Source organism: Vulpes lagopus, chromosome 3 (genome assembly GCF_018345385.1).
Source record: "Vulpes lagopus strain Blue_001 chromosome 3, ASM1834538v1, whole genome shotgun sequence".
Lineage (NCBI taxonomy): Eukaryota > Metazoa > Chordata > Mammalia > Carnivora > Canidae > Vulpes > Vulpes lagopus.
This window is the reverse complement of record NC_054826.1, coordinates 61,485,215-61,511,262: the sequence shown is the minus strand read 5'-3', so window position 1 is coordinate 61,511,262 and position 26,048 is coordinate 61,485,215. Positions and strand designations below refer to the sequence as shown.

At 43.9% G+C, this 26,048-nt stretch overlaps 1 protein-coding gene across 20 annotated transcripts in view; it reads right to left on the bottom strand.

Annotated features, from left to right (window-relative positions):
• KCNMA1 (potassium calcium-activated channel subfamily M alpha 1) overlaps positions 1–26,048 on the bottom strand; it is a 718,693-nt gene that overhangs the window by 72,907 nt on the left and 619,738 nt on the right. For all 20 annotated transcript variants that reach the window (XM_041748736.1, XM_041748737.1, XM_041748738.1 and 17 more), the window contains 4 exons: positions 23,039–23,132; positions 9,906–10,029; positions 5,471–5,695; positions 1,811–2,003 (listed from right to left, as the gene is read on the bottom strand). In XM_041748736.1, coding sequence (XP_041604670.1) covers positions 1,811–2,003; positions 5,471–5,695; positions 9,906–10,029; positions 23,039–23,132 — 636 coding nt within the window. The remainder of the gene's footprint in view (positions 1–1,810; positions 2,004–5,470; positions 5,696–9,905; positions 10,030–23,038; positions 23,133–26,048) is intronic.

Below are 26,048 nucleotides of genomic sequence, written 5' to 3'. Positions count from 1 at the left end.
GCAATTGCACTACTAGGTATTTACCCAAAGGATACAAAAGTGCTGATTGGAAGGGGCACATGCACCCCAATGTTTATAGATGCACTAGCAACAATAGCCAAACTATGGGAACAGCCCAAATGTCCATCTACTGATGAATAGATAAAGAATATATGGTATATACCTAAAATGGACTATTACTCAGCCATCAAAAAGAATGAAATCTTGCCATTTGCAACAACATGGGTTGACCTAGAGTGTATTATGCTAAGTAAAATAAGTCAGTCAGAAAAAGACAAATATATGATTTCATTCATATGTGGAATTTAAGAAATGAAACAGATGAGCATAGGGTAAGGGAAGGAAAAATAAAGTAAGATAAAAACAGAGAGGGAGGCAAACCACAGAGACTCCATGGTTAAGAGAAAAACAGAGTTCCTGGAGGGGATGTGGGGGGGATGGGGTAACTGAGGGATGGGCATTAAGGAGGGTACTTATTGGGATGAGCACTGGGTATTATACGTAAAGTGATGAATCAGTACATTCTACTCCTGAAACCAATATGTTAACTTACTTGAACTAAAAAAACAAAGAAAGACTAGAAGCCACTCTATTCTAAGTATGAAGAAAATTAGACATTGATGCAACCACTGGAAGGGCTACAAGAAAAAAATCAAAGAGGCCACCACTGGCCTGTTTCACTTGCAGCAGCAGATGGAAATTTCCACAGGAGGCGCTGTAGATCTGAAGGCAACTTGAAGAAGTCCATACACACCCACATCAGTCCCTGGCAGCAAAGCCGGTGATGCTCAGAAAGCTCCCCTAAGAGTTGCTTTGAACCTCACATCTGCTCAGGGTCTGGCTGTCACTGCCTCTATAGAACCAGGGCCTCTTTCCCCTTCCAGATTCCAGATCGTCCCTGTGCCCCGCTCTCATTGGCAGACGCCAGCCCAGAACTGTGTGGAGAAGAGGATTCCATGGGCCGTGCTCCCTAAGCCTTTGGTCCTGGGCTGATGGGACTCAGGCCCCCATCAGGCCCCCAGTGCCACCCCTCCAGTAGAACACTTGTGGCAATGATCCTGGGATTCACAGCCAAGCCTGCACAAAGGCCTCACACCCCATCCTCCCAGGGCCCTGATTAGTGAGGCTGTTTGTTACGATGTTTTGCTGTGCTGCCTCTCTGAGACTTCTGGATGACATCTCCACTAGCAGTTCTCTGCCCAGGATCCCAGAGTAAATGACAAGGAAGATGGGGGCAGAGCGGAAAAGCAGATGTGGATCATTTAGCTCCGTCATGCCTCCTGTAGAGAATGTGTGGGCTGATGAGCAACACCTCTTGCTGAATGATTTTCTGCGTCCTTGTCGTCCCCACTGTCCGGGGGTCACCATCCCGTAGGTCAGCATATAACAAGGCAAAGCTTAACACCCCCACGCAGCTATAACAATGGCAAAGCTTAACATAGGTCAATGGCAAAAATATAAACTGGAGAGAAACATTAGGAATTGTTCAGCCAGCATCTCTCCAGTGCCTGACATTTAGCAGGTAACCCTGGTCATAAAGCCACTGTTTGGGAAGACGAAGGGGGTGGCAATTGAAAGACCGCTTTCCTCTCTGGGGCGGTCTGAGTGTGGGTGTTCAGGTCTCAAGCCCGCTTCCCACGATGGTAAGAAGAGGCAGCAGATGCCCCTTTGAAAGCCATCCCAGCGACCGTGGGTTTCACTGCCAGGCAGGCTGATGTGAGCCTCTTTGAATTACTGAGTGAAGGATATCCCTCTTGCCAGCCCCTGTCCCCCGCAGGCACAGCAGAGAAGTATTACAGGCTGTCCTTACCTTGGGAATTAGCCTGCAAGACCCCGATGCTGTCATCAAACTGCATAGATTTGATGTTGAGTGACGCCAAGATGCATTCCTTGTCCTGCAGCGAAGTATCATCAATATTATTCTGATTGGCTGACAGGATAACGCACATGTCACAGAGGTTGATGTTGACGGCCCTTAAATCAGCCCGACTTAATGGCGTACCCTTTGGCATAGAGGAAAGAAAAAAAAAAAAAAGAAGAAGAAGAAGAAAAGCAAAAGTGAGACCGAGGCACGAGAGGGAAAGAGGGAAAAAAAATAAAAACAAATTAAAGATTGAGCCGGAGCTTTGGGAAATTATTTAACAAGTATCTTTTTTATGCCTTGACATTAAGCTGGCCTAACTACGTTCAAGGGAATAGGAGCTGTGTGCTAATCTAAAGGGTAGTCGGTGCTGATGGCGGCATTTCAGGCTTGCTCTCCACACTCAATCAAGCCGTTGCTAACAAACGAGGGAGAGGAATAATGCCAGGGTTCTACATCTTTTTCCTGCCTGGAAATTGTCTTGATTTAAGAAACTGTCCTGTGGCAACCTCTGGCTTTCAGAACGTAACGAGGGGGTGGGTTTCAAATGCCTGTTTATTTAATAGCAGGTCACTTCTGTCTCGGGCAAAAACAGCAGCTCCAACTAGAATTTCCAATGCAGCCAAGGGGAAATAGCCAGTGAGCATGGTGTGATGAGATGGGGGGTGGGGGGTGGGGGGCTGATGGTGCTGCTCAACCTAGCGGATGTGGGAGGGTTGGAAGGAATGTGAATCTTGCAAAGCGAAGGGGAAAAGGAGTTCAGCTTCAAGTCATGTAATTTTATTGTATTTTTTCAGCAAGAAAAAACAAACACAAGAGGGACGCCTACGTGGCTTAGTCAGTTAAGCATCCGGCTCTTGGTTTCGGCTCAGGGCATGTTCTTGGGGTCATGAGATTGTGTCCTGCACTTGGCTCCACACTGGGCATGGAGCCTGTTTAAGATTCTCTCTCTCCCTCTCCTTCCGAATCCCGCCCCCCCTTTTCTCTCCCTCTCTAAAAAACAACAAAAAAAAATTTTTAATGAAAAAAAAAAAACAAGAAAATCACCTAATTGACCAACACCTAGGAGTGGTTAAAAATACCACTGGACATACATTCAAGGGGAGTCTATGCAGCAGGTTGAGAGACCAAGACAGTTCTCCACGTAGGCATAGCTTTGGAAGGATCTCTAAAATAAGTGACAGGGATAAGTGACAGGAAAAAACATACACACACAAAAACAAGTTCTAGATAACTCAGAAAAGTATGATTTCATTTATGTAAAAAGAAACCCACAAAATAAAACTGTATATTCGTGAATAAACTTATAAATGCATGTACATTCAGAGAGAGATTTCAGGGAAAATATACACTAAACTGATAATAGTAATTGCCTCTAGGGAGGAGAATAAGATTGGGGGGGTAAAGGAAAAAGTTTTTGAGTTTATATACCTCTATCTTGTTTGAATATTTTATAACAAGAATGTATTTGTATATTACTGGTATAATTAAAAATAAATAAGCCAGTAAACAGATTTTTTTTAAATTCCATAACAACAAAAAGCAGTGAGGAAGAAAAAAAAAAAACAGAACAAGGAGGTGATGACAGAGAGGTGAAGAATGCAAGCTCAAGTGGAATAGAGGGATTAGTATTGGAGGGGAGGGGGTGACCTCCACATGCTCTGTGTCCCTAGGAGAGACCATAGCAGAACCCACCAGGCCATCCCATGTCAGGGCTCCCCAGGGGCCATAAGGCATCATTTTGGAGTCTACATACTTGGTGCTCCAGCCTGAACCCAGTGTCTGCTTGGCCTACATGGAGATTTGAGTTGCCTTCAACTCACCGACTGTAGAGGGAGAAGGTCGGCCAACAACATCCATCCCTGGATACCTTCCTCTCATTCTCCCTCCTGGAGAAGGAAGGGGCCTTGGGATGATGGAGTTTGGCTGCACATAATGAGACCATCAATTCCCTTTTATGACCCAATGAGAGTCATGATTCTGCTCTCAGCCCCCAAGATGCTGCTGCAAAGTAGTATTAGGGAGGAGGAGGCATTTAGTGCTATGGGGCTGGAAAGCTACTAGTTTCAGGCTCTGGAAGCAGTATCTTTTGAGAGGAGAAGAATCCCTCTTTTCCAGGGATCTCTTGGTACAAAATAAGTCAGACCAACTTCTTGAATCATTTTCCCAGTGTCTAAGCCTCAATTGCCTACATCTATATTCTTTTAATTTTCACCTTGTAAGGAATCCAGCAGTAATTGTGATGTAAGACAATCCATGCACAGTTATATACACATGATTTCAAAACTCAAGAAATACAATGATATGCTTAGAAACATCATGTTTCTTTGGGCTGGCTTCAGATGTAGGGCACTGTTTAAACAATGAAATATATGAAGACATAGATGAAGGCCCACGTTGTGCCAATGTAGTGTGCTTGAGTGCACTAAATTTTGGAGGGTTAATAAAGGACCTGCAAACACGAGAGCTTATTTGTATACATACCAGCAGGTGAGTGCATGTATGTACACAAGGGCACACAGACGGAAACACACATATATACACACAGCATGCACCCACACACGAAGCATTATACACACACCCAACACTCCACACACACACACCACACACATGCACATGTACACACACACACACACACACATACACACACACACATAGACACACAGTAAAATAATAAGCTCTTTACAAAATACTTTTAGACCCCAGTCCATGTGTCCCCAGGGGACCATATGGAAAAGCACACGTAGAAGACAATTGTGGAAATACATAATCAAATCCATCATGACAGAAACTAGCAAGGTACATATCTGTTTATGTTCTTCTATGCATATGACTATTTTGTTTTTCTTCAGGTGACTCTTCTTAACGACATGTGCTTACTAAATAAGTGTACTGAACCTAGAATTGTTTAAAAGTTTACAAAAAGCATATTGATTAATGGTTAGGAAGTAATTAAATGACTCCCAAGCCATACATCCCACATCCTTACTCTACATTGTGGAATGTCCCAAACTGTTCTTTTTAGATTTGGGTCCTAGCATTTTTTTAACTCAAGAATAGCACATGCACATATGTGCATGCACACATGAAAACAGTGCTAGGCTTCTAAGAGAATGGGAGGCAGGGAGTGGCCAGCAGAAGGGGTTGGCCTTCTGTACAGCAAGAATGGAGAAAGAACTCTGTTAAATCCACTTAGTTAAAAACAGAAAGTGTTAGGTCCAAGATTTAGAGAAGCACTAATAATGTCATAAGTACAATGATAAAAGTAGTTCCATGAGTAAATTTTGCTGTAAGCATCATAATATCTCGAAGCGCTAGGTTTAGGGTAGGCAGGACAGAGTATATAGACACTGATATGGTAATGCACTTGATACCAGCCTAACTTCATGCTTGATGAGCAGCTGATCTTGGCTGCAAATTCCTTTTAATAAGGTCTCCCAGGGTTTAGATATTCCTAGACAGAGCACAGGGGAAGGGCTGAGTCCTGAGGCCCATAACCAGATGAAGAAGCAGATGCTTGATCAAAGCTACAGCTATTATATCCATCTGGGATTTTCTTTTGTGAATGAAAAGAAGGAAAAAGCATCAATAACATGATCTTGGACTTACAGGCAGTATGGACACTTTGGGGAAGTTGTGAAGCGTCTCCCATTCCCGCTTGAGGTACTCAATGGAGCCCACAAACACGATGTGCTTGAGCTCGTGGTAATGAAAGTTGCTGGCACGGAGCGGCATTACCAGGTTCCGGAGGCCAATCAGGGCTGAGCTGACGTCGCCAAAGATGCAGACCACCACGTGGCCGCTCAGGACGGTCATGGCGGCTTCACTTCGAGTCTGCAACAGGGAGAAGCGTACCAGCATTGAAGAAAAGACCTCAAGGTGGTGGTAATGATTTTTTAAAAATCACCTTCATAAAGATAAACATTTGTTGAGTGCTTTCTGTGTGCTTTTTAAAAATTTCATCCATGTTACAGATATGTCATATATATTTATAATTTGAGTATGTGTGTATGCATCGTACTGGTATAATAAACATATATAAACATATGTCTACACATAACGATGTCTTCTTCGACAAAGATTTAAGAAAGTTATGCCATAATACATATGAGCAGGTGGTCTTTCCTGATGATTATTAGGAGGAAAAATAAGAAGGAATAGCAATATTTATGTTGTTTAGAAAGAGAAGTCTTCGTTTCCGTGAAATTGTCAATAAGCTAAGCTGCCTCTTTTGGCTCTCTTGCTGAAATGATGATAAAATGGTAAGATCTATGCCAGTCTCAGCTTGAGAAGTTTGAGTTTTGAGTTCTGGACTCACCAATGGGGTTTCATACTACATCATCACATCAGTAGGTAGACCAGGACATCCTATGCCAGGAGCTGGCAAACTATGACCCACAGGCCAAACTTGATCTACAATCTGCTACTGTATGTCTTACTGAGGCAAGATTGGTTTTTACATTTTAAAATGGTTGGAAAAAAAGGATAGAAGATTTCATAATATGTGAAAAAATATATAAAATTCAAATTCTGTTGAAATTTTATTGCAACACAGTCAATCTTAGTCATTTAGGTATTGCCTATGGCTGTGGTTACATTACAGCAGCAGACCTGATTAGCAGACCTGATTAGCTTGACAATGACTGTATGGCCAGCAAGATCTAACTCATTTATTATATGACCCTTTGCAGAGTCTGCTGACCCCTGTCCACTGCTGCTTTGTGGTTTCCAGGGACATGCCTGGAGTGGCCCACTGTGTATGTCATCAGAGGAAGACTCCCAGAGAATAACTAAAAGGATTGAGAGATTGGTCAGCAAGAGCAACAAGCCCCATGGCTTCCCCCAACCCTAGGCTTGATTTCAAATGAATGAATAAAGTAACTCTAGTGAGTAGAGGACCCCAGCTTCCTATGCAAGTAGGAAGCCACTGCCTTTTGCTCACTATATTAGTGAAGAAAGCAACACAGGAGGAGGCCAGTTAGTGGGTCTTTCTCTGCTCCTCCTTCTGGACGCTTCTCCAATACCTCCCATTCTTGCCTTCCTTCCTCCCTATCCACCCACTGCATGCCTGGATGGCCCCATGTGACTTACAGTGCTTTAGGGGGAGGCATATTAATGTCCACTGCACATATCAGACTGCTTGATTTAATCCCTAGAATTGACTGGTGTATTGATTGTTTAAATGCCAATATTACAATTCACGACAATGTCAGGGTTATTACAGTAACCCCCAAGGAGGAGAAGCAGCTAGCTTTCACACCCCGATCGTTAGAATAAAGCAGGGGCTGTCACCATGATCAGTTTCCCTCTGCAATAGTACAGAACACCTAAGACAGGGGCCGTAAGAATGTCTTAGAAATGGTGATCAAGGAGGACCCACTGAGAAGTCAACATCCCACATCCCTGCTTCATGGAGAAGACCTAAAGTTAGTTAGTTGGCTGTTTGGAAGTCTGAATGCCTGGATACCACTAGTAGAGCATCAACCGGTCTACAGTATGCTGTGATGGGGTTTCTCATTACTTTTATTGTGTTTAAAGATTGTATTTATTTATTTGAGAGAGAGAGTACCAGAGCTAGCTGAGAGCACAAGTGGGGAGGGGGTGAGAGAGGGGCAGAGGGTGAGGGAGAAGTAAGCTCCCCGCTGAGCAGGGAGCCTGATTCAGGCTGGGATCATGACCCAAGCCCAAGGCAGACACTCAATGGACTGAGCCACCCAGGTGGCCCTCTAATTCCTTTTAATTGGCTAGGTCACCAGGGAGTCAAGCTCTCTTCAGTGAGCCTGAGGAATACAAACTGGGTCAAGAGTAGGGGCTGGAGCGTGACACTGGGAGGTGGGAAAGGCTCCAGCTAACAAAGTGGCTGACCACAGGAGCTTAGATCTGCGGACCAATACACCAATCCTTAGACCAGCCATAGTAACGTCACCTACAGAATCCTGTCAAGATCCCAATTCCTAGAGTCTGATTCTGTCAGGCTTAGGACCCAACGGAACAACTACTCACATGCACAATCCTCTGCTTCCTACACATCCTTGAAGGCCTAGCCCAAGCTGGGCCTTTGTGGCCTTAAACCCTTCAAAGCACAATCTGTGTGCATCCACTAAGACTCCCCTGGCCCGTCAGCTGCATCCTAGTCCTTCTCCCCTAGATGTGAATAGCATTTTGTGCCTTATAACACGCAGCTTTAAATATATTATTTCATGGTTGCATTTTATGTCTTCTAATTAGATGACCATTTCCTCAAGATTGAGGCTACTTCATATTTTCTAGCCCCCAGGGCAGTTAGTGCCCTGCACCCAGTGGATGCATGCAACCCCAAAGCATCTTCACATGGCTGGCTCTTCTGAGCATTCTCATCTCTGCTCCAGTGTGACTTTGGAGGGGGCTTCTTGGACCACACTGTCTAAATAACACCTCCTGGGTCCCTTTCTGGCCCATGGCCCTCCTTGATTGTCTTCATAGCACTGTATCAGTGTCTGAACTGTTTTCCTATATTCAGTTGTTCACCTGCATATCTTCTCTTTGCCTTTCTAGAACATAAGCTCTATGACAGCAGTCATTGTCAGGGGCTGTACCCCTAGTGACAAGAGCAGCACCTAGCACATAAATGGCCTATTATAAATGTTTTGTTAAACGATGTTATTTTTCAGATGACAGAAGCAGTAACTCACTTCCTTAAACTCTTTCATGCCAGAAGGGACTTTGTTTGGATGTCAATTAGCCATACACTCTTCAGGAATAGAGGTAAGCCATTAAAACTCTGGATTCCAGATTTGATACCAGCCCTTTACCAGCTCCAAATGGGTAGCGCCAGTCTGAGTTTGGATCAACAGGGCAAAAGTGCAGTGAATACATCAGGATGTAAATACACGGAGCACCTTTGTGATTAGAACCATTTGCGCTCTTGGAAAATTGGACAATAGCTGTTTCTTGAGAATTCTGACTCTCCATGCTTTTGTCTGCAACATTCACACCTCCAAGACAGCCTCTAGAACAACCCTGTATTGGCTCTTAATTGCTTGATTATCATTAAACTGAGAACACACACACATAGACACATTCATATAAAAACACAGGGAAAAAATCTAGTGGATTAGAGTATGAAGTCATTCTGAGGAACTCGGACATCCCTTTTCTGAGAAGGGTGGCCATGACATCAGAAGTGATAGGATTTTCCTGGCTGACATAAAGAAGCAGGGCACAGCAATCTGCAATGAGACGGCATAAAGGAAAAAGAACTCTTCCATTTGACCTTCCTGATTATTAATCCATTTTTCATGGATTAGCAGTACAATAAACTGTAGGGAAGCTGATGTGGGCATTAAAACCTAAAGCTGTTAACAGGACAAGTCCACAGAGTAGAATGGATTGTTATCTAGGCTGACATTCCTAAGAGAGACCAGAAGAAGCCTACTGCTGCTACTGAGATGACCTAACCATGAAATAGGGCTCTCAGCCCCCACTTGTCCGAGGTGGACCCATGGCTCATCGTTGTCATCAGCAAATGCATTTTGCATCATGTGCTAAGAAGGATCCCAAATATGCAAGGCTTATTATCTAGAAGAAGACAAGACATTGTTATAAACAAAAAATATTATTTATTATATTGGTAGCATTCGTATCTCTTCAAGGCATTTAATAATAATAAGTAACTTTATTGAGTCCCCTGTGGGTTTTACTCTTCACTACAACCCTAGCAGTTAGGGTCATTCTCATCCCATCTTCTCACAGATAAGAGAACTGAAGTGTAAAGAGGTCAAGCAGAGCCACATCCATAGGAATTACATACATACCGCCTCCCATGGTGCCTTCTACACAGCACATATTGTAACGAGCCAATAAATATTCAGAGATTAAAAATAGCCTTGGCTCATATTCTGATAGGAGTTCCAGTTGCTTCAGTCTGTGTCCCAAATTTTTGTTATCAAAAATAATTAGGCCCAGGGACCCTATCTTCCCACCAGCCAGTTAGAGAAACCTCATTCCTGGCCGTGGTAGTTTGGGACAGAAGTGGATAGCACGGATTCTGTGGCCCGCCACTCACCAGAATGACTTTCTCTATCTCCTTGGGTGCGCACCAGTGAAACATGCCAGTAGAATCGTACTTCTTCACGTTGGAGTCCATGTTGTCAATCTGATCATTGCCAGGAATTAACAAGGGGTCATGCCTGGGGAGAAAATGACAAGAAAACCTAAGTGGAAAATGTAATGAATTATAAATGGAAAGTGCCCCCTGTGTAATATCTCAGAGGAGTTGAAAGACACATGGTAAGTGGCCGCCACTGAAGGCCATTCTTTGGTTTGCAGAACCCTTTCTTTAAAGGACAACTGCCCCAACCATCACCATCACGTGGAAATGCAGGCTACCTTTATCACCTAGTAATTCTCTAAAATCATCTTCATGTCATTTTGTGGACTTAGCCTCCTTTCATGGATACCTCTCCCTCCAATTCTCATTTTACCAATCATCCAGTCTCCTCAGTGTGTGCATGTGTGTGCGTGCATGCACACACACATATGCGTGGGCATGCGCGCGCACGTGGGCACGCGCACACACACACACACACACACACACACACACACACACTCATACCAAAGGGTTGTTATTAGCATTGGCAATGAAGAGGAAGGAATAGGAATAGAGCCTCATGCTGACTGACTGGCATGAGGATGGAAAGCCAATTACTTGCTCTTTCTGACTACAACTTCTGACGTGATGCTCTTCGCAGTAAAAGCTTTAACAGGCTGCACTTTAAATATTTTAGCAATTTGCCCAATCAGATTTTGCTCTCCCCGGCTGAAGCCCTTTAAAGATTCAGCAGCATGTCACTTCAGAGCAGATTGACTACCAAATGCCCACATCTGGAATACATGATTTCAATACTAAACAACACCCTCTCTCTTTGCCCTGACAACTGTATTTGCACTCACCATCCAATGACGGTCTCCCCCCACCCCCACTGCACCTCCCAACTGCAGCCTTCCTTGGATGAGAGCTCAAGCTCAGACGCATCTTAATAAACTTGTCTTGAATTCATCCTCTTGCCTTGTTTACTGGTGGAGAGGAACGATGCTGCTGCAGAGGCCTCCCCTCCAGTGGGCTGGCAAAGCCTTACCAACAACCTTAGGAATTACAATAAAATCAGGCAGGTCTAACAGGCTCACAGCATAAGAAACATACTCCTACATCTTGGGTCATATTCATTGTCCGATTCCATCTCTGATAGTGATTCCATATCTCAATTGGGGGGAGGTCTTTTAGGTTTCTACAACATTGACCACATATAATTAGGACGCTGTCACAGGCATATCTACCTGTCCTTGCAGGGGAGTTATCTTTCCTAAATAATATCACCAATTCAAGATAGAAAATATAAAAAGGTTTGAATTCCAAAAACTTATTATAAAGTGATTTTCCCTTTATATGATCTATTTTAAGCATCAGTGGGTGACTACTTAGTTTTTAGTATTTTTCCCTCTGAAATTTCTCTGACACTTCTCATTTATATGTCCACTACATAGAAAGTGGGACAGAAATCTCTCCTACATGATCCACAGCCCTAGAACTAAGCTTTTGGGATATTAGGATACCTATCATGAACTGTTCCCCTGCCCCCGGTATTCACTCCACACTGACTTAAGATGGGAAAACTCTCACTGCATTTATTTATTCCTGAGAATTTGCTTTTAGGCTATACCAAATGACAAATACCATGTGAGCAATTCTGCAAAGTTATCTTCAACAAACATGCTAGATTACTATAGGAACTGTCATATCTAATCTTCAAAAGAGAAAAACAATCCACCTTGGAATAGCATCTCAGTAGCTGAGCTGTTGGGAGATCTTTAGGTGTTGTAAACCACCAGGCCACCTTTCAAATACTGAACTCAGTCAAAAATGCTGAAATAAAAAAGGCAGTTGCTCCTAAGAACTGGTCACAGATCAGAGCAAGAGCAACTTTTGATTTTCTTTTTGTCCTTGAAGAATCTTTAATAGTTTTCATAGATATCCATCTGTGATAGGATATCTAACCATCTGTGATAGGAAGGTGGTTAGAAACCACCAAAGAGATTTCAGAAAATACCAGAATGAAGTCTTCCCAGCCCTAGAAGAACACATTTTAGTTGCAAGAGGATCTTAATAAATTTTCTCTAAAGAAATAGACCCAGTTTCAAATTCTCTTGCCCAGTTTATTGGTTAGAGAGGGAGTATTATCTCAAAGGGGCTTGAAACTTGCCTATAATACCTCCAACCCTCATTTTAGAAAAGTAAATAAACAAGCCTGATGATCAGTCATCCCTCAATGAGAAAAGACAGTTGTTTAATGTCAAGCCTCATTAACTGGGGTGAGGGTCTGGGGAAAGCAGGTATAATTTCTTCTTTAAAAAATCTTATTTATTCTTGAAGTGTAGTTGACATACAATGTTATAGTAGTTTCAGGTGTAATTTGACACTAGGGTTGCAAGCCATGATTGGCACTGTAATATCCAGAAGCACCTGAGAAGTCTCAGTGGTATGTCATGCTGCACTCTGTACTCCCCACACACCTCTCACCCTGGCCTGGATAATTTAAAAGTATTACCCAGGATTTTCCTCAAAGGGTCTGATCTTAGGACCATTAAAAAGTCTCCCCAAACAAAAATAGTTCCTTTTCTGACCAGTCATTGATACATGGACTTTGAACTTTGATTTCTTGAATCATCAAAGCAGCCAATAAACATGAATTTTCTATTTTGATCCAGGAATGGAGACTACCCTGATGATTAGGATGCAGTCCCTAGTCAAAGAGAGGGTCATAATATAGCAAGAGAGAGAAAACGTCAATCAAGAGTTGTGATGAGTGTTATAGCACACAAGGTGGCATGAGAATACCAAGAAAGAAGCTGTTAATTGCCTGGTATTTGAGTAACATTAAGGAAGGCTGCCCAGAGAAGGTAACATTTTATCTGATCCCTAGAAATGAGGAGGAATCTCAGTTTATTTTAGTGTTGATCAACTAGCAGCCATTAGGATCCCCTGGAGGCCTATATGAGCCCAAGGATGGCATCCCAAACCATAGCTGATGATGTTGGCTGTGGTATTGTCCAGTCTGAGGTATAGCAGACTCAGGCCAGTCACAGTAGCTAGTCCTCTGATGTGCCATTGTGGTCCTCAAATGGAAGATGGAATCCACTGATTGCATATGACTGATTGGGAGCAGGTTAAGAACCATGTGTGGAGTTTAGATAGAACAAAAATCAAGTTTCCAAACATGAAGAATGTTATAAAAATGGAAGGGGTTTTAAAAAAAATGACATGAGTTGTTTCCCAAGAGAGTGGATTTCTCATCATTTGAGACATTCCAGAAAAACTGGGATACAGAGATTTCATTGTAAATGTTACATGAACCTAGAAGACCTTCAAGCCTTGAAGTACTGTTCTCTCACTGAGAAAGAGGTGGGTAGAAGGATTCTGGAAATCCTTCTGGGCCACTTCTGGGAATCAAAAGGCCAGAGGTCATTAAGTAACTCTAGAAATGTTGTCAGAGCAATGATGGGAGATCAGAAGAAATAAAGACTGATGACTTTAGAGTTCCATGAAGGACCACGAGTGTTCCTCATTCACTGGGTTCTACCATCTGGAAGAAAGCTTGGGACATGGTTTATTCCAGTAACTACTTTGAACTGGACAGGATGAATTTCTTTATGATATCTGTTGCTGTAGTGATTTAAAGTGGCTTAGGTTGGCTTAAACTGCAGAGGTATCTGACATAGGTGAATAGTGAAGAGCCAGTTGGCCATAGGGACTTGCGCTTCTAAATTGAGGTTGATGGAGTTTACGTCAATAAAAGAAAGTTGGAGCATTTGCCACTGAGCACAACAACTAACATTGTTATGATCAGGGGAGGCCCAGGAGAAGAACCAGACAGTCTGCTGTAACTAGAAAGGAAGTCCACCAGAAACATCCCGGAACAAATCATCCCAGCATCATTTGTTCATAAAATGATTAAGAGAACCACATTCAAACGTTCTGAGACAATTACTCAAAAGCCCCTTAGTTAGAATTAAGGAGAAATACTAGATATTGTCTTTCCTATCTTACTTATTTTATACATTTCCCTAACTCATGAAGTAATCTCAACTCCCCTAAAATACACCATAATTGATTCAAGGCTCACTTGTCATTTACCACTGAGCCGATGTACATGCATTATTTTAAAGTAACAGAATCTCTCTGAGGTGAGGTCTATCTGTTGCACAGCTGTTAAGTGAGCATCGTTCTGTCCCCCACCAAGTCTGTATATCAAAGTCCGAACTCTCAGTACCTCGGGATGAGACTGTATGATAGAGTCTTTAAAGAGGAAATTAAATTAAAAAGAGGTAATTAGGATGGGCCCGAATTCAATATAGCTGCTGCACTTATAAGAAGAGGAAATGTAGACACAGACATGTACAGACATGTGAAGACACAGAGATAAGACAGCCATCTAGAAACTCAGGAGAGAGACCTGGAACAGAGCTTTCCTTCACCGACTCAGAAGAAATCAACCCTGCTGGCAGCTTGATCTTGGACTTCTAACATCCCCAACTGTGAGAAAATCAATTTCTATTGATCAAGACACCCAGTGTGTGCCACCTGGTTATGGCAGCCCCAGGAAACCCATACAACAGTCCACCTTGAAAAGTGGGCACAATGTATCAGCTGTCGATCTCTAGAAGGGACCCTAGCTGCCCTTCTTGCCCTCAAGTCTCACCTGTTCATTTCAGGAAGAAATGCATCCTGCCACCTGTTTAGGAATCTACAAAATGATACCAGAAATACACAATATCTTATTCAAAGAGTTCAGGCCAAAGTACCTCCCTCCCTCAGCACCACCCCACCCCACCCCAACATACATATCTGCTCTGCCCGAGAGGGCACTTCTCTTGAGCCTTTAACTCAAAACCACACTTTTGGGTTGATACCTATGACAACCAGTTCAAAGGAAAGAGGAAGCCTGGACACCTGCCACTTAATTGATTCATTTGACCCAAGAGCTGTCTCCAAAAGGGATGTTTTTGGGGTAGAAATCACTGAGGGGAGGAAACCACCTATTTCCTAAGTGACAATATAGCATAGTGGCTCCGCAACCAAAATATCTGTCTGCAAGTTTTGGCTTACCTCCTACTTGCTACATTGCACCTTGCCTCGATTTCTTCATCTGTACAATTAGAGCACATGACTTAATGGATTCCATTTAAGGATTACACGAGTAAAGCCCTGTCCTGCACTTAGCATAGAACATGACACAGAGCATGCCCTCAGTAAATGTTAACTACCATTATTATTATTATTCTTTATACTTTGCTAAAAAGCCACTCATATATTTGTAGCTCTTATGAAAGGAGATGGTAAGGGTAGGGCAGCTTAATAATACACATATAGGGTTACTATAGTTATTTCTACTAGTATCGCCACCATAAATGGTTAGCCACCATGAGTTGAATTGTTATAAAATGTTTAGGGCTGGAACTGTTACCTAGGTTTTATGATTTACTCATGACTGTAACACTGGCAGGTAATTTCCACTATTATTACCCATTTGCATGGTTGGAAAAGAAAGTGGTTAAGTAACATGGCTAATATGGCACAGCCAGTGAGAGGAGAGGCAAGGTTTGAACAGGTCTTGACTGGGAGCCAATGCTGCTTGGCCCCCTCTTCCACCCCCTCCCATTTGTAGGAGGCAGCTGGATTTTGTTCATTCTCCCTGGCTGAGAATTTCTCTCACATTTTATCCAGCCTCCAATTTCCCAGGGAGACCACTGCAGGGTGGGCCTCAACCTAAATGGGGTGCTTGGAATGATAGGAGAAGCCTTAGGAGATGAAAATGAGGCCCCAAAGCTCAAGCAAAGGACACAATTAAAAAACCATGCTGTAACTTTCCTCTTTCACACTTTTTTTTTTTTTGGTTTGTTTACTTGTACTTTAATGTAAATTTCTGAAGGCCAGTGTTGAACCCACTGCTACAGAAAAACTGGGATTTGCTGTATTTGCCTGTAAGCGGAACTGTGCTCTTTAAAATATAATACTGGCTTCCCCACAGCAGGTTTGCTGGAAGAGGGATTTGTGGTTTTGCTTTAGGCACTTGTCTTCAAGGCAAGCTTTTTGTGTTTCTGCTCTAGCAGGGCATTTAGTTCACTTCCTCAGATTAATTGATGGCAAGTGGCATTCCTTGCTCTGCAGACCCTCAAAACAATGATCTTTTATTCTTTATTTGAAGTCAGGCATGCTTAATTTCTAGCTGTGGACTTTGGAGGTGTGAGCTAAGATGCAAGAAGCATAGATATGAAAAATTTAACTCACTGGGGCTCCTCGGTTGCTATAAAAATGTGGATGTTCCTGAACTGAGTCTTCAAATATTGGAACACGGCAAAAGCTTTCCCAGGCTTAATTGATTATTGAGGCTCTCCTTTGCACATTGTCCTGACAAAGGCCCATGGGGTAATTTCCTTTCCTACTGATTATTCATACAAGCTGTGCCTTCCATGAATGCCCACCGTGCTAGTCTGTTTGTCTTTGCAGCTCAGGGCACTGTGCTTCAGGGCTCTGCAGTGGAGAATGAACAAAATCCAGCTGCCTCCTACAAATGCAAATTATTATCTCTGAAGGAGCATCTCTCACCTCTTCTGGTAGGAGTTCCTAAGAAGACAGGAGAAAGCGGCTCCTGTCTCTGGTTATGGAGGAGGATAGATTCAGGAGAACATTTGAAACAAAGTGTGAGACCTCAAAAATATCCCCATAGCCCCACAGTGGTGCTTGACACAATGGATACACTCCACAGAACTAGTCTTTGCCACTGGGACTACAAGCAACTATTCAGTGATAAAGTGAGACACTAACATCTCTTTCTTGCTGACCTCCATCCCACGAGCTAATTATAATTAGCAAATAAACATTAAACAGCCAATAAAATATTAGTTCTTGTAACGTACATTTAAAATTCCATTTTTTGTTTTTTGTTTTTTTGCCCTCCTTTCTCTTCATTTCTTCTTCTACTCCATTTCTTCTTCTACTCCAAGGCAGTTAGTAACTAAGTCTTTGAATGCAATGCTCAAGAGTGGCAGGCCAAGCAAGTGAGTCACAGGCTGTGCCGAAGAGGGTCTCAGGTGGTCTCTTCAAAAGGACTCATATTTGGGTTATTTGGGTTTTCATACCATAAATAATCTTTCTCATTCTGGGGTACATTTCATTTCAGGGTAAATACTATTTCCCATTATGTTGCAAGGATACTGGCTTTTGGTTCTGGCACCTACCTTCACTCATCCTTCAGCACTGCCCCCACCCTCCTGTGTAATGAGCATCTCTCCTGAGACACAGCTGCCCGCATTGCCCCCCCCCCCACACACACACCCACCCGCATCTCCCACCAGAAGGTCATCCCTGGAGCCACCTTGACAAAACCTTCAGGCCAGGCTCTGGCCACTCTGCCAAGACCAGAGTCCTTTTCAACTTCTGTATCTATCTCCTTACATCTTTTTCCCTGCCTAACAAGTAAACAGTCAAGAACTACTGCCACCTCATATATCATCTCTTGTTAGGCAGCCACCACTCTAAAAGGAAGAAGGAAATTACTGCCTTTATGTCTGGGAGACAACCTGGGAGAACTGACATGTTCTTCAGTCCTAGAGGAGAGCATGCAAGATGCTCTTGAAAGGAGAGGACGGGATAATGACCCTCTGCTGAGCGTGCAACTTGTCCAGAGACCTGTGTCAAATCCACCCCAAGCCCTGGTATGATGAGCCCCACTATTTCTTCTCCAGTCCCGTCAGGGCCTGTCATTTGCTATTTGTTTGTGCATTCTGAGGTGAATTTACTTAGCTAAGCTGTCCCTGCCTTCCTTCTTTATTCTTCCCAGTTGGAAGGAGCGGTGAGAGTGGCATTCCATCCCCAACTCTGACTGGGCTCAGGACATCTTGCCATTTCCTATTACTAGACTCTTTCAAGTTGGCAGTCCTAACAAAAAGACCCCATGGAAGGTATAAGTCAAAAGAGAAGAATGGGACTTAACAAGCAGATGAGTTTATTTCACTTAATGATCAGGAAATGGCCAAGAGGCTAATCAGTTTTCCTCAAATCCTCTTCAGGCAACCAATCTCTAATATTTTCTGGGTCTTGTGACGTGAAACTCCCTCACCATGCTCAATTTCTCTATTTTCAGTATTGTCAATTATCCTTGCTAGCCTGGCTGGGGGCCATCTCTTTGGTAAATTGTCTCCCTGAAACATCCTCCATGGATCCTCATGGCTCATGGCCCCTCTATCTGACTCTAAGTTTCTCAGGTCCTGGAGAAACCGGTGTAACTTGGACTAATGTCAGGAATTCTGTGTGTTCTTCTTGGGAAGACCATGGCCCACTTCTGGTCCACTATTCTACAGCAGACCCTGAGTGGTTTGGCACCCAAAGGACCTTGGCAGAAGCTGGGGCTGGCTGGGCCTTCTCCTCACACTTATTTATGTAACATGTGTTTCCAGAAGGCTGCCCTGATGGAAGGTTGGTTCCACACCTCTCCTTACACTGCCACCAGTGATCCTCCTAAAGCACGGTCTCCTCAAGAACTTGCAAGTATTTCCCAGTGCCTATGATGGGCAAGGGCCTTCGTGGGTGGATACAAGAATATTCTCATATTTCCAGCTCCAGTTATGCTCCTCCAAGAACCCCTTGCTCCAGCCACATTGAGCCATTTACTATGGCCTGAGCACTCTCCTTATTTCCTCCAAATGGACAGAGCAGTAAAAGAATTAATAATATGGGCTTGAAGCTAAACCACCAGGGTTCAGATCCTCCTAATTGGGTAAGACACATCAGATTCACTAGACTTTCCATCTCTGCTACTCAGCTTCTTCATCTATAAAATGGAGGAAAGCATGATTCCTACTCATGCAGTTATAGTTAGGATTCAGGGAGTTCACAGGCATAATGTTCTTGTAATGATGTCTGGCACCCAGTAAGTAATGAACACGGGTAGGCTTGATATTACTAGAAAATTCTCCTCATCATCCAGGGCTAGGTTTAAATGAAACCTCTTTCACAAACTGGCCTCAGCCTCCCAAACCAGAAGTAATGGCAGCTCTCTCTGTTCTCTGTTCTCACAGCCCATGCTAGTACATCTCTGAGCTGTTTCTACTCTGTTTTGCCATATACGCTTGCCTGTCTCCTACATTAAACTGTGATCGTTTTGAAGACAGAGACCTATTCTAACCCATCTTACTTTACACTCCTCAAAGACTTTCTATAACCCTGAATACAGTAGGCTTTCAAAAAACATTTGCTCAACGAGAATTAATCTGAGAAAAGGAATTGAAACAGACAGCTGAAATGCACCGCCTTTTTGGATCCCATTTGAGGATACAGTGTGAGAGCCCAGACATTTACTCTCCACTATCTACCCGCTGGAGGAATATTCTTAGTATCCAACAGCATTTGTGAATACAGGTCCTTGAAGGTGGCCATGGAAAGAACCAAATATGATTGTAAGCTGGGCAGGGTTTGAGGGAAATCCATGGATCTGCTTTAATTGTAGTCAAAATGGTGCCCAATGTGGTTTTTTTTCCCCCCCTAGAGAGCTTTCATTTGAAGTTCAGTGGGGTCTATGAGCTCCCCCAAATTAAGAACACTTGACTCGGTTATCTAGAGACAATGTTCTTTCCCTCTGCAGCCCTGCAATAGAAGAAAAACACAGCCATCCTCTCAAGGTGTAGACTCACTAGCAGGGACAAGTGGGCAATGAGTGGTTGGTGACTTTAAAGGGAAACTAAGAGAGGTTCCTTAAATCATTCCATGTTAAGAGATCAACAAGGAAGGCAAATAACACGAGTCTGGGAAACTCCATGGCCTGCTCCTCCTGGGGGGTTTGTGAAGCCAAAGGTTATCTGTCATGACACAGGACTCCCTGGCTTGGAGCACAGACGCTTGCCATTTGGCTCAATCGGGCTGTGAGAGTTGTTTTCTGTCAGGGCGACTAAAAAACATAGTGCATCAGGATCCAGACACACAAAACGAGGCTGTTCACCTAATGGCTGTGCAGAGAGCTAAGTGACACTGAAAAACCAGGGTGAGTCTGATACCAGAACAAAAGGGAGACAAAGACCATTAGTGCAGAGTCCCGGCAGTACTTGATGCTGGCAGATAGTTTGCAAGAAACCCTCGCGTAGGAGCCTGTTTTATTTGCAGAAGCCACAGTGGTAAATTAAAGCCCATCCTCTCCCATTCTGGGCTCTCTGGTTTCTCTTGGAGCTATTCCTATCACTGCCCATAGGCCACTAAAACCTTTCCACATTCGGAATGATTGATTCTGCTCAAACAAGCAAGCCACAAACTCATGTCGAAAAACTCACTTCAAATAAGTCATTAGCTTCCTTTATGGATTTTTCAGGTCAGAAGGAATAGGACCTAAGAGTCCTATCTTCTGCAGAGTCGAAAGGAGTCCTTCTGCAGTGTTTGAAAAGGTAGGGTGACCTGGAGAAGCCACAAGATACGGCATGAGCCCCCGCTCTTTCCTCTCAATCAACAAGAGGGATATAACAAGAATAGGTCCCGGCAGCCTCACCATCAGTGCCAGATATTCAAACCAAACGAAGCTGCCCATGGGTTCTTCACTCACATGCTGGAAGTGAAGGGGGAAAGAGGGCTCAGCATCCGGTCTTTGCTTCCACATCAGAAGATGCTGCAGAGCACTTGGGGACATAGAGAGTCATGGTAAAGGAAGGGTGTCGAAGACTTTCCGACTTGTCATTGGACAGCCCGTTTCAGCTGAGCTGTAGTCGAGACCATTGCGGGCAGGTGGGGTGAAGCAGTAGCTGTGGCCATAGAGTAGCCCAAAGGCACCAACACCAGAAACCCAAGTTCTGTAGCTTGGCAAGCCTCAGCTCATACCGCCTGACCCCCGTTTAGCAATTCTGATGTACCATGGGGCAGACAGCTCCAGCCCAGGATGACTGCTCCCTCAGCCCCTCTCCAACAGGCAATGAAAGCAAGACCCACTTTGAAAATTCTCCCCCATCATGCAAACTGACATAGGCATGCTTTTCAAAAACCCACAGCCAATCTGTTGATCATTACTTATTTACAAAGGCCTTCGGGCAGAAAGTCCTGTAAAAACCATGCTTGATACGGTATACACTAGCTTTTTCTGCTTGTGGAAAAAAAGTCCCCCCAAGGCTACCTCAAACCATCACTTTCTATTGCACATAAAATGTAGCGTGTAACACTAAAGTATTTAATATATATGGTATAATATATCTACAGGAAAGGCATTTGTGTAGAAGTATGTTACCCTGGATTTGGTAATTTGATGTTTTGCTGAAGGCTACGACTTAAAAAAGCTTCCACCTCGTACAGAAGACCTGTCATCTTGGTACCCAAGAGCCAACAGAATAAAGAAGTACCCTTAAGCAGCAAAACTTTGACACAGCTTTGAAGCATATGAAAACAGTATAACGCCTCAGAATTATTATTACTCAAGATCAAAGAAATGAGCCATACTTTACATAGCAAACAGGGACAGGGAATTTGGCTCCAAAGATTTCAGATTTTTCAGACTTCTCTTTATTTATTTATTTGCTTCTCTAAATTTAGGCAAAAGGAAGTGCCTGGGCTTTTCTCTACTTTAAATGGATAAAACTATTAGCATTAGATAAGGCGATTACCTAAAGATGAGTAAATAGGAAATGAATGCTAGCATGACAACTGGCATCATAAAAATGAGAAGCTTGGCAGTTGGTCCTTTTATTTCTCCTCATAAACTGTAAACAAGCATGTAAATCAGCAACACCCCAGCAAGACTGAGTGGAGGGGCAGACAGAGGACTGTTAAGGAAACATCTAACAGCAAGCGGTGATCATAATGGAGCAGGACATGGGGCTGGGGGAAGCTTCCATGGGAATCCCTGTCCTCCAGGGCAGGGAGAAGGATGGCCCCATCTGCATCCTAAAAGGGTGGCCTCCGAGGGCCTGGATGATGCGAATGTATGCAGAGAGGAAAGGGGTGGGGGGGGGATGGCCATAATCTTATTTCAGTAATTAAAGAGAAGAGAGCAGCCAATGTCAAGAAAGAAAGAAAGAAAGAAAGAAAGAAAGAAAGAAAGAAAGAAAGAAAGAAAGAAAGAAAGAAAGAAAGAAAGAAAGAAAGAAAGAAAGAAAAAGAAACATCAAGCATCAAGATGGCAGGTGTTTCCATGGCAGTGATCATGTAGGGATCACTCCTATTTCATCCCTGAGATGCTACAGAGTTAGGATGTTGGAGGAAATAAGCCCTGGGATTGGCAGATGAATCAAAAACAACCGGGGAAAATGAAAGATGAAGAGGCCCAGAAGAGAAACCTGCAGAACTCTGTTGGAATTTGGTTTCATTTATCATTTCCAAGAGGAAGCCATAGTCAAGATGGAAGGGAGGGAGGGAGGGAGGAAGGAAGGAAGGAAGGAAGGAAATGGGAAGGAAGAGGGAAGGAAGGAGGGAAGGGGGAAGGAGAGAGAAGGAAGGGACGGAGGAAGGGAGGGAGGGAGGAAGGAAGGAGAGGGAGAAAGAGTACCCACTGCGCTGTATTTCATAATTAATATTGCTTTTAGCCTGAGCAGAACTGGATTACTTTTGAACTTTGCTTTGGCAAGTCCGCAGATTATTAGACTTTTTTATCAGTCAAAATCAATTAACAGAAATTTGATTTCAATCGACAGGATAAAAGGAAGGTAATCTTCAGGTTCATTTTTGATTGTGATGATACATCTCACATATGGCCTTAAGTACAGCAAACAGTCCTCGGAGGGACTCCAGCAGAAAGAGACTCGCCGCAGGCAAACTAACCACACGAGTCCCTCTGATTGGTTGGCGCCGTCATTAGTGCCACTGCTGTTTAGGAACTACACAGAGACAGGACATGGTGACAGCTAAGACTTTAAAGCCTATGTATTTTTCAAACAGCTTTTCAAACTGTTTTTCATGACAGAATTTTTTCAGCTCTATCATTAACTGCTGACAAGCTGACAGAATAAATACTCCAGCCTTTAAGAAGCCACCTAACGATCGGTCCCCTCCCCCGCCTCGTGCTTGTAAGGTGGGGGGCGTGGGGGGGACTCTGGGCTCGGGCCTGGGCAGGGTGGGGAGTAGAGGATCTGGGGGGGGGGGGGTGGCCCCCACGCGTGGCCCACAGCCCCTCTTCTTACCTCATCAGCTTGGGCGAGGAGCTGGGTGAGTTCCGCATGCCTCCATTCCGCTGCTTTTTTTTGGGGGACAGCGTCGATGGCTGCTCATCTTCAACTGGAAAGACAGGCAGCTCATGAGATTATGAACAGTTGGAGGGCAGGCTGCGAGATACAGGCAAGATATCAAAGGACACACACTCACGGCTCAGTCACTCACTAGGAACTCATGGCTGTCTTTTAGGACCCAGTGACAAAGACCAAATGTGTTAGTCAAAGAGGCCGGCGGCTTAGAGAAGGTGAACTCATCACCTCTGAGCGCTCCAGCTTTTGAACATGCACTCGAAACAGACTAGACCAGTTTGTAAGCGCCCTGCCGCAAGAAAGAAAAGAAATCATGATTCGTCTGTGTATAAAATACATATATATGTATGTATATATGTGGGGGTCGGGGGGTGGGAACACTCAGTCGTTACTCTTAGAGTTGACTGTAGTTGCTTTGCCGAGTAACCGAATGGGGTCTTCCATAACCACAGTCAGAAATGAAGTCGTATGGGGAACAGCAGCAGAATCACGGCCAGCCCGCTGATTCCTCGGAGGAACCACCTTAGCTGGTGCCTAATCCCTGCACGCCAGGGGAAGAGCCTTGCAGAGAGGCAGGGATCGGAGCCCCTGACAGCCAATGTTTTAATCAGTCCTGACTGGGAACATTGGTGCCTGTTGGCTCATGGATCTCCAGCCCAGCTCAGCTCTTGGCCCTGCCCCTCCTAGAGGGAGAGCACCGCGGCGGGGGGTGGGGCTGCATCCTTCTCAACTCATTCAGACTGGGCTGTGAGGTTGGAGGACCAGCCGGAGAAGAGCGGCTGAATGAAGGAGGAGGTTGCCACTGAGTGATATCTCTGATGATGGGGGACGGGGGTGGCGAGAGGGGGGACAGCGGGGGTTGGAAACCAAGGCTGTTTTCCAAACGTCTAAACCACACAGATCGCTAAGCAATGTGAAGGTTCGCTCACAAACAACACAGCACACTTTACTGCTTTTGCCCAAAGACACCCACTAATAAGCTTTATAGATGTATTAGCTTGCATCATGCTTTTTTTTTTTTTTAAGAGAGCTGCTTCATAATTAGCAGATGCGCACCCAGCCTGTCACCCAAGGGCATCAGTGGCAAAATCTTAGCCCTCCTCTCCCCACCCCCCACAATTCAGGCTAAAGCTGTAATGTCAAGGAGGAAAAATATAGGATCCTTGGATTCTTAGAGTTGACTGCAACACTGACTGGGAGGAAGCACCCTTGAAACCCGGAATGCACAGCAGTCACCTTAAAGCTAAGAAGAGAAATATTAGCAGTGATGACATCAAAAGAAGCTTGACATATGTTAATGGTGTACAAGTCTTAGGCAAGTGGGGGGGGGATGCCATCTCAGCTACTCGACATTGCCCAGGAAGACCCATATCAGGACATGCATTATATGGTACTTCCCTGAAAACCCTAAATAAATTTAGTACGTGACAATACATGGTTCCAAGGGATTCTAATAATCCAACTATTTTCCAAACCTGCTTCAAAGTATCCCACTTGGTACATTCCCCTATCCCACTGTTAGTCGGGGGTGGTCTCTATTCTGGTTGACACATGGAAAGGGAACAAGAATGCAGTTTGAGGTGAGAGTGTTTCCAGAAGCGATGAAGGCAAGAAAGCACCTACGTACGAATGCCTACATCCCACTCACTCTACCAGCTGCTCTCTCGCCCCGTCCCCCGAGGCCCAGGCTCAGGCTGCGACCCTATCAGTCACTTAGGGCTCCAGGCCTAACTATGTGGCTGGGAGGATATCGCATCTTATCAGAAATGAGTATCCACAGCAAATCACACAGAGACTAAACAGCACTTAAAAGATTAAAGGAAATAAATACAAGCCACATAAATGGTATTGAAAAAAATCACTTAGAGTTGATATGCATCTCTCCGCAAGCAAACAGGCACTCTGGGCTTGACCTGAATTCATCTTCCTTTCACAGCACAGGGGGCCAGGCATCCCAGGTTAATAATGGGGTAGAAAGGCAGTGAGCAAAAGAGAAAGGGAGAGAGAGACAGAGAGACAGAGACAGATGAGAGAGAGGTGTGTGGATAAGTATCCTTTTGCATTTTCCCCATCTAAGGATTGGGGAGAAAATCCTGCATGGATTCCACCCGTAATACAAGGTCACCTTTTAATATGGACCACTTGCTATTGCTGTATTGTGTTCAGGGTGACCTAGATTAGTTGAGTCACATGACAGACTGAATAACATGTGTGCATGTGAGTGGGGCTAGTTGGGGTGAACATTCTCTTCTTCTCTGTCACACAGGCCTCCTTATGGTTAGAGTGACACACCCAGAAAGGTCTTTTACCTAACCTAGGCTACTATGCCTGACTTTATTCAAGGCCACCAGATGTTGCCATGGTTTCATCCGATTTATTCAGTGAGTCTATTTTAGTAAGGACCTGAACAGAAGTCCCACTCACTGGCACTTCTGTTGGATTCTTTTGCTTACCTATTGTCTCCCCGTTTGCACTGGACCTATAATAAATAACCCTCTTTGGTTAAGTGCCCATTATCCTTGCACCTTGTCACTGTTTGTTTACCTGCGGTGATCTTCACATGGAAGATGTGTAAGTTAATACCTGTTACCCAGCTCCAGGGAGACACTTCATTCTAGTGCTAAAGTCATGCCTCCTTCTATGCAAGGAAACTATTTATTTTCATTGCAACTCAGAAAGATCATCCATCATAATCATACTGCATTTAAACCAGGATTTGTTCTCTTAAATGAAACTCATGTTCAAAGGTTTCCTCCTGCACTCACAAGGCCTGGAAATGCAGATCTGTTCCCTGAAGAAATGGGGGGATGGGGGAGAATGTCTTCAGCTTAAATATATGAACATTGTGTAATGGAGACCATTACATATGGCTTAGATCCCACGAGAGAAGCAGCGATAACTTCTTTCTCTAAGTAGGTTATAAACCATATTTAATTATTATCCTTTATAT